Genomic DNA, 8,517 nt, shown 5'->3' with positions numbered 1-8,517 from the left:
CATAAAGGTGGGAAGGGGAGGGGAGGGGGGCGAGTAGGGGGAGGCGAGGGGAGCGAGTAGGGGGCGGGGGGCCTTCCAGAGGATGGAGAGGAGGGCACAGGGTTATAAAATGACGCACAGTGATTTTGCGTTGGTTTGAGGTTGGTGTGGCGCGGGCGGGGGGGGGGAAGGGGAGGGGGCCCTCTTGGCCATTCCCTCACATTGCCAGTCAGGGTTTTGGTGTACATGAGGCTGCGGAAATGTGGGGTCTGGGCGGGGTGGTGTGTGTGTATGCGGTTTTATTTCTGCATTTGTCTCATCCGGAAGTGTCTTGGTCCATTACATCGCCCGGCGTCACATACACCGTACACCGTGCATGTGTACGTGTTTCGGCCGTCTTACTACCCACCCCACCCCACATCCATATCCCTGCCAAACCTGACTTAACCCCCGCGCCTACCCCCCTCCCCCCTCCTCCGCAACCCTTCCTATTCTCCAAAAAATTGATGTACATGGGCGTGTGCACGTGCCGCGGAATGGAAATGCGTTGCCGTACGACTCTGTACGGCAGTGTTTTGGTACGTCATGTCGTGTGTGCCGTTCCCCTCCATCTTGGTGCACATGTGGCGGATGGTTTCATCGGCGGTGGATGAGACCATGGACCCCACCTCAAAAAGGGCCATCAAGTTTATCCGGTTGTTCTCAATTGTAGGTGGTATGTTGTGTGTATATGTGTATATCTGTATATATGTTTGTGGGTTGGTTGGGTGGGGCGATGGGAAGTCGTATGTAAGAAGCGTCGTTATGGGTAGGTGTGTGTGCACGTAGGAGTACGAGGGCCCCACACCTCCTGGCGTGAGTGTGCGACTGTACGTGCGTATGTCTGTACGAATGTATGTATGTGTGTGTTTCTTGCTCCTGGCGTGTGTCCGTGTGTATATATGTATATATATGTATGTGTGTATGTTTGTATGTACTTTCCTGGGCGCAACCCCCCCCTCTGTCTGCATTTTGCCGGCGTTCCCAAACCCCTCTTCCCCTCCCATAACTTCCCCCCTTCCCCCTCTCTCCCCAACCCTCCATACACGCACACGCACACTCCCTCAGACCACGTGGAATCTATTTCCCTTCGTCTACTTCGCCGCTATCGACGGCGCCCTGTCACTGGAGATTTCGGAGCCGCTTTGGGCGGCGCTGGACTGGCTTACCAAGATGGTCTACAGTTCGAGTCTCATGGAGGCCAATTTTTTTACGATTGCGCAGCGCCGCGAGTTTGCTGTTCGCGCCATCGAGGAGGCCAACCGCCTGGCCACCATTCAGCAGTTGTCCACTGTACGATTGGGGGGGGGAGGGAAGGGCAGGTGGGGTTAGGGGACCTGGGTGGTGGAGGAGTTGGCCCGGGGGGGGATCGCACGGCAGGGCATAGAACACGGTGTATGTCGGTATGTCTGTTCATCGCACCGTCATGCCATTCTCTTCACTCCCCCCTACTAACTAGAAACACACACAGACACATAAAGATGCATACATCGTTACACACATACATACACACATAATACATACACACATGAATACGCACATACATACACATCCAACTTCCTCACCCACCCGCCTGTACTCCCCCTGGGTGTCCAAAACAGGCAATTGAGCGCAAGGACGACTTTTTGTCGGCCATGAGTCATGAGCTGCGAACACCACTGAACGGAATCATCGGCCTAAGGTATGTACGGGTATTCGTACACATATCAATCGTACAGAACGTCGCAAAGTGGCCCCTCGTTCCCGGATAGCACAGGGTGTGTGTGTGTGTGATCCATATTGCCTGTTTGCATGTACGTTTTGGTCTGCCTGTTTGTCTGTCGTCTTCAACCATCATAATGATCTTTCCCACACGCTATGCAATACAGCCGATAGAATTTCTGTGACGTTGCCTAATTTGGAATCATCGGGCCACAAGCACACGCATACACATATGTACATACATACAATCTCACACATTCCCCTCCAACCCCCTCCTACCCCCCTCTTCCCCGCCCCGCCCCCTCTGTCAGTGAATCGCTCATGGCGGGTGCCTGCGGTCAACTACCCGAGAAAGCCGTTAAGACCATTTCAACGGTCAAACTGTCTGGTAAGCGGCTGCTGCAACTAATTAACGACATTTTGGATGCCGCCAAGATGAAGCAGGGCACCCTGGTCATTAAACATGAGAAGGTGCGAAAAGAGGAAAGAGATGGGGGAGCGAGTTTGCACATATTCTCTCTCCTCCCCCCGGGGCCCACCCCCGCCGAGCCCCCGTTTCCGTCTGTCCTTTCCTAATGGGTCACTAGTTATCTCCCCCCTCCCCCTCCCCCTCCCCTTCAATCCCCTCCCCCCCCATCCCCTCATTTTCCCCCCTGACTCAGGTGGACATCAAGCGGTTGGTGACAGACGTGTTGGATTTGTCGTTACCGTTGGTACGGAAGGGTGTACGGCTGGTCAACAACGTGGGCAATGTACCCAAGATTGTCGGGGACAATGGGCGAATTGTGCAGGTGGGGGTGCGGGGTAGGGTGGGTGGTGGCGGGTAGTTAGGGGGGTTAGGGAGGGGGGAAGGAGGAGAGGAGGGGCAGGGGGAAGGAGCGAGCTGCACGTGTCGCTGTGCGCTGCTGGGGAAGGGGTGATGCCATTTACCGCCGATGCTGCCATGATAGTTATTTGTTATAACCGCTTTTAGTTAAAAAAACGGGATGAAGGATGCCGCTTTATGATGGTGCCGTACGCCGTGTTGTTCTCCGTCATCATCATGTCATTTTGCAGATTCTGTACAACCTTGTTGGCAATGCCGCCAAGTTCACCCGCCAGGGGGTCATTTCGATCACCGCGGGGGTGTCGGAGGATAATATTAAGGTGCGCGTGTGAGTGTGTGTATATATGTATGTATGTATGTATGTATGTATGTATGTATGTATGTATGTATGTATGTATGTATGTATGTATGTATGTATGTATGTATGTATGTATGTATGTATGTATGTATGTATGTATGTATGTATGTATGTATGTATGTATGTATGTATGTATGTATGTATGTATGTGTGTGTATGTGTGTATGCTTTAGTGGTATGATCTGAGCCGCGATGAGGGAACTGCCGATTTTTGCGACTGTATGTTTATACGTGTGTCTTGGCGATTGGCTTGGCGTGGTAAGTGAAGACAAGGTATGCGGTGTGGGGAGGGTGGGGGGGGAGGAGAACGGCGCCCGTGGCCCAGTCAGTGCATACACACATACGCAGCGACTGCCTGTCTGCGCCCTTCACGGAGCGGCACCTCTTACGCGTGCAGCCCTTCCCACTGCTGAATTTAACGTCGTACAATCGATCAACAAACGTACCAACTACCAACCACTAGGACGCTAGCCAACAACAACCTGTCAGGCAAACACACGCACATACATACATACTTACTAGGGTTTGGCACTACTGGTAATGCGCGACCATTGCCCCCGGGAGATCCCGGGATCGATACCCGCTAGGGTCAAAAGTCCTTCCGATGGTGGAAGGTATTGCGCCCCTAGTTGATGGACGGTGGTGACCTGGGATAAAGTTAACCTGCGAGCCGACCAGGAATGGAGTTGGGCCGCTGTCGACCCGGCAGATTCCGTTGGATGCTGGTGGTGGGTGCGGAACCTGAGCGATCCACTGAGAAGTGGACTAGGGTGACTGGATGAGGGTGCCCCGAAATACCGGGGAAGGCAGGGTTTCGCAGGGTAGCTACCACGGGCGAAGATACACCCCCCTGTTTCACATATCATACATACAATCTGCCGAAAGCCCATAAAAATTGAACCAGGTGACTCACTACCCATCAGTATCGTACCAACTCGACTGATGTGCCGTACAGGTGTACGTCACCGTGTCCGACACCGGTGTGGGCATCCCCAAGGAGAAAGTGCCCAAGATTTTTGGGGCCTTTGAGCAGGTACGACATAAGGTGGTGGAGTAGGAAAGCCGGGGTGACACGAAACACACACGTCCCACCGGCTTCCTTCCTTCTGCCCCCCGGACTATCTTCGGGCCGTCCGGTTGTAATTATCTTCTTCCTTTTTTTGTGTGGGATTGGATCCGCATCGCCGTACGGTTGCTGGCCCCTCCCCAAACCCTCCCACGGCCTCTTTCCCCCCCCCCCAAAACACACACACACACACATACCCAGGAAGGGGGCCCCCACATGTAGATGTGTTGTTCTACTAGGGTAATTTCGGTCGTACACTTGTTCTCGCACTTGGCTGTCGTACTGTAGGCGGACATGAGCACCACACGGCGGTACGGCGGTACGGGCCTGGGTTTGCACCTCGTGAAGGAGCTGGTGAAGGCGCACGGGGGGGAGATCACCGTGGAGAGCGAGGTGGGTCCCGGGTGTTGTGTGTGTGTATGTGTATGCGCGTATGTACGTATGTGTGTATGTAGATGTACGTGTTTCTGGGTGTGTCTGAAAGTACGTGTGTGTTTTACGTCACAGATCTTGCCTGAGGGCCTTACACTGGCGAACGCTTCCGTAAACACATATCACATTCTTCACAAAGTCACCCGAAACACATGTGCCATTCTTCCGGCCCCCGGCCCCCCCTTTTACGTTACGCATTCCTCCGAAACCGCTACTTGTGCCGCACTGCCCAGGAAAACCCTTTTCATCCTGTAACGATTCCCTCCATCCAATCCCCTCCCCCTCCCCCTCCCGCATCCCGCACAACACCACCGAACATACATACGCACGTACACTCGCCAGGTTGGTGTGGGTTCCTCCTTCACCATCTGGTTGCCCATCAGTCAGGATGGAGTGCTCACCAGCGTGGACGACAGCGAAATGAAGGAGCCGTACGCGCTGTGAGATGGGTTGGGAGGCTGGGAAGGGGCGGGCAAGGGGGTAAAAGGATGCGGGGCTCAGGATGGGTTTGTATGGACCGGGGAAAGAGTGTGTGAGAGAGAGAGGGAGAGGGGGGGGCGATACGGGGGGAGATGGTTCAAAACGAAGGCCGTCATAATGGCCGGATGAGGAGGGTTGTGTCTCTCTCATGTGTGACGGGGGGAAAGAGAGTGACACATGGGGGTCAAATCTGCGCAAAACACACACACATACATACATACATACATACATACATACATACATACACACACAGCCACACAACCGTTCACACCGGATATATCATACGTTCCCCCCCATGGATTTCTCCCACGTGTGTGTATTGATATTAACATTGGAGTCATGTCGTACTGTACTGCAGGGACCTGAACGAGCCTCTACGGCGGATTTCTGAGGAGTCCGAGGAAGGGGGCTACCACCGAAACCACGTCATGGGCTCCAGGAACACATCAGAAGGGGACTCTGACGGAGACGACGGAGGTGGCGGCGGCGGCGGCGGCGGTGGCAAGCGCCGTAGCAGCAGCGCCACAGCTGCTGGCGGCGGCGGCGGCGGCGGCGATCGCAGCGATAGCGGCGGCCAAGAGGGGGTCAGCGGCCTTGGCGGCGGCGGCAGCGGCAGCCGGCGGAGGCTTCGGACGAGCGCCGGCGGCGGCGCGGGCGGCGGGTCGGGTACGGCAGGTATGGAGAACCTGATTACGGTGACCAAGACTGGTTTCAAGGTCATGAAGCCGTTTTACAGGTAATTTGCTGTCGTACACTGGGTTTTAAGGGTCCCGAGATGGGTTTTAGGGAGCAGAGGCCTTTGTGTCCTTTGTGTGTTTGGGAAAATGGGGTTTGGGGGCCCCGGCAGAAATCTCATCCACACCCACACCCATACCCACCACCCACACCCATACCCACCACGCCAACCCAGTCCACTATAGGGCGGCTTGGAGTCCTTATGCTTGCACCCTTGTTGTGTTCCCATACGACTCGTCGCTTTCCGTACCTTCCGCCACTGTCGTACATGTGAGTCTCTAATCCCTGTACCCCTGTTCAACCTTCTGGTTTTTGCTGTTCCCCCTACGTGTGTTCATGTGTGTGTTTGTGCCTATCCCCGTTCCCCCCCTCCACTCACCCCCAGGGAGAAGTACGGCGGCTGCATGGTGCTGTCGGTGGATGACGACCCCATCAACCAAATGGTGGTGGAAAACCTGCTGTCGCCTGAGGGGTACAAAGTTGAACAGGTACGACATGTGTACGATGACGGTCGACGCGACATGATGTGCCGTTATCGCAAGACCCCCCCGGCGGCCCCTCCCCTCTCCACACTGGACGTCGGCAGCTGTTTTCCTTGACATACATATGAACATACAAACACATACATGCACATACATACGCATACAAACACATATACATACGTACATACATACACACACACGGACTCCATTCGCAGCGAATCACACAATTCTACCAATTGCCCGTATCGCAGTTCCCCCTTCCCCCCTCCACCCCCTCCACCCCCTTCAACCCCTTCAAACCCCCCTCCCCCTCCACCCCTTCAACCCCTTCACCCCCCCCTCCCCCCCCCTCCACCCCCTTCACCCTCTTTACCCCCTCCACCCCCTCCGTTACCCCCTCCACCCCCCCCAGGCCATGTCGGGCTCTGAGGCTCTGGACTTCCTGAAGAAGACCGCCACCCTGCCGGACGTGATACTGCTGGATATCATGATGCCGGATATGAGTGGATATGAGGTGGGGGGGGGCGCAGTGGGCGGAGGAACACAACACTGACGCACATCTATACATATACACATACACGCCCCCTTACCCCCTCACTCCCCCCCTCACTCTCCACACGCGCACATACACACACGCAGGTATGCCAGGAGATACGACGACGTTACTCTGCCGTATCCATTCCCATCATCATGGTGTCGGCCAAGGGCCATCCGGAGCACGTAATGAAGGGCCTGGAGGTGCGGACGTGGGGGGACGTGGGGGTATGCGGGGTGTGTGTGTATGTGTGTATGTATGTGTGCGCTTGCGGGGGTGCTGGGAGCATGTCCTGAACCCGGGGAGGGAGTAGGTTGGGGAACATTCTTAGGGCGACATTGGGGGGTTGCATAAGTTGTAATAACGGGGGTGTGGAGAAGTGTGGTGTGTGGGGCGTGGGGTGGGGGGTGTGGAGGTAGAAGTGTAATTCTGTCGAAGTACTACCTGACAATTCCGCATCAACTGTAGTTTCGGAGGAAACCCGCTGGACCCCAGTATTACTCGGGGAATGGGGAGGTATGGGAAAGGCTGTGTGTGTATGTGTGTGTATGTGTGTGTGTGTGTGTGTGTGTGTGTATGTGTGTGTGTGTGTGTGTGTGTGTGTCTGGTGGGGGACGTGCCCGCGGCGGGAAATGGTGGGTATGTTTGCGTCTTGACTCCCCTAACATGTATACATACAGACGCACCACTGAGCCACTTAGGGTCAGTGCGTGTTTCCTCTTGCCATAAAACCCGCCATTTTTCCCCCTCTTTCCCCCTTCCCTCCCTCCGACCGCTGGGGCCGTACATCCTGGACCCCCGCACACCCATTCCTCCTCCCCCCCCAGTTCTTTCCCGCCCCAGTCCCACTCTTTCACCCAACCCAACCCAATACCTCCACCCCACCCCACCCTCAAACCCCCACCCCTGACCCCACCCCTGAGCCCAGGCGGGGAGTGTGGATTACGTGAAGAAGCCCTTCCATCGCCAGGAGCTACTCAGCCGGATTAGGGCGCAAGTACGAAACAGGTACGGCAATGGGGGGAGGAGGGGGAAATGGAAGCCATGCGCTTATTGGGGGGTTACCTCAAAACTACTGGAGAAGGCGGTGTCGAGGAATTACCAAACATTATAAAAGGCGATGTTCAAGGTTCTTATAAGTGGGCCCTATGGCTGGGTTGGGGAGGCGGCGGCGGCGATAAGCGGTGAAGCGGTAGTGGGAGAGGGGGCAGTGGCTTAAAACCCTAAAACCCTAAAACCCTAGCACACACACACTCAACCCCCCGACCCCCTCGCAGGGAGATTTTTGAGGCGGAGATGGAGAGCCGTAAGGTACGGCAGGGTAAAGGGTGGGAGGCCACGTATACATACTGCGGCATTCCCTCAAGAATACAGTGTCAGAATTTCATAGCATAGTATGATTCCTCCTCCCTAATTCCGATTTATCCTCTTCTGGGAAATAACTCTATTTCCACCCGCTTGGTTTCTCTTCCCCCCTCGCCTCCCTCCCTCTCCCCCCTCGTCTCCCCCCCCCTCCCGCCTTGGTGTCACGAGCAGGTGACGGAGATGCTGAAGCGCATTCTGCCCATGTCCGTGATACAGCGGCTGCAGCAGGGGCAGTCCATGATTGCGGATGCACACGACGAAGTGACGGTGCTGTTTGCGGTGAGAGGGGGTGAGAGGGAGAGGGAGAGGGAGATGGTGTGATGGAAGTTCCACTGAAGCTCTATGGACTGGTAGCTGCTGGAATGTGGATGAAGTAAATATTAATTATTAGGAGAGTGATGTTGTCAGGAGCCCGTTGGAATCAGGGGCGGCGCGGTAGTGGCGGAGGGCGACTAGGTGCTGGACCGCTAGGACTGACAAGGAGGGCACCCAACTGAGTGTCTGTGTGTGTGTATGCCT

The 8,517-nt window shown here is 55.5% G+C and overlaps 1 protein-coding gene across 1 annotated transcript in view; it reads left to right on the top strand.

Moving 5' to 3' along the window:
- Positions 1-8,517, top strand: part of VOLCADRAFT_93268 (uncharacterized protein) — a gene marked incomplete at both ends in the record, with an annotated part of 17,724 nt that overhangs the window by 2,767 nt on the left and 6,440 nt on the right. Inside the window, 14 exons of the mRNA XM_002952553.1 lie at positions 1,087-1,311; positions 1,620-1,699; positions 2,031-2,190; positions 2,382-2,510; positions 2,776-2,865; positions 3,859-3,936; positions 4,258-4,362; positions 5,792-5,886; positions 6,002-6,104; positions 6,511-6,612; positions 6,738-6,836; positions 7,562-7,641; positions 7,911-7,944; positions 8,170-8,277. Of these exons, the coding sequence (XP_002952599.1) occupies positions 1,087-1,311; positions 1,620-1,699; positions 2,031-2,190; positions 2,382-2,510; positions 2,776-2,865; positions 3,859-3,936; positions 4,258-4,362; positions 5,792-5,886; positions 6,002-6,104; positions 6,511-6,612; positions 6,738-6,836; positions 7,562-7,641; positions 7,911-7,944; positions 8,170-8,277 (1,488 nt within the window). The remainder of the gene's footprint in view (positions 1-1,086; positions 1,312-1,619; positions 1,700-2,030; positions 2,191-2,381; positions 2,511-2,775; positions 2,866-3,858; positions 3,937-4,257; positions 4,363-5,791; positions 5,887-6,001; positions 6,105-6,510; positions 6,613-6,737; positions 6,837-7,561; positions 7,642-7,910; positions 7,945-8,169; positions 8,278-8,517) is intronic.

Source organism: Volvox carteri, assembly GCF_000143455.1.
Source record: "Volvox carteri f. nagariensis unplaced genomic scaffold VOLCAscaffold_30, whole genome shotgun sequence".
In the NCBI taxonomy this organism is placed as follows: Eukaryota; Viridiplantae; Chlorophyta; class Chlorophyceae; order Chlamydomonadales; family Volvocaceae; genus Volvox; species Volvox carteri.
Note: the sequence above shows the minus strand (reverse complement) of the source record. Positions and strands in the feature narration are given on the sequence as shown.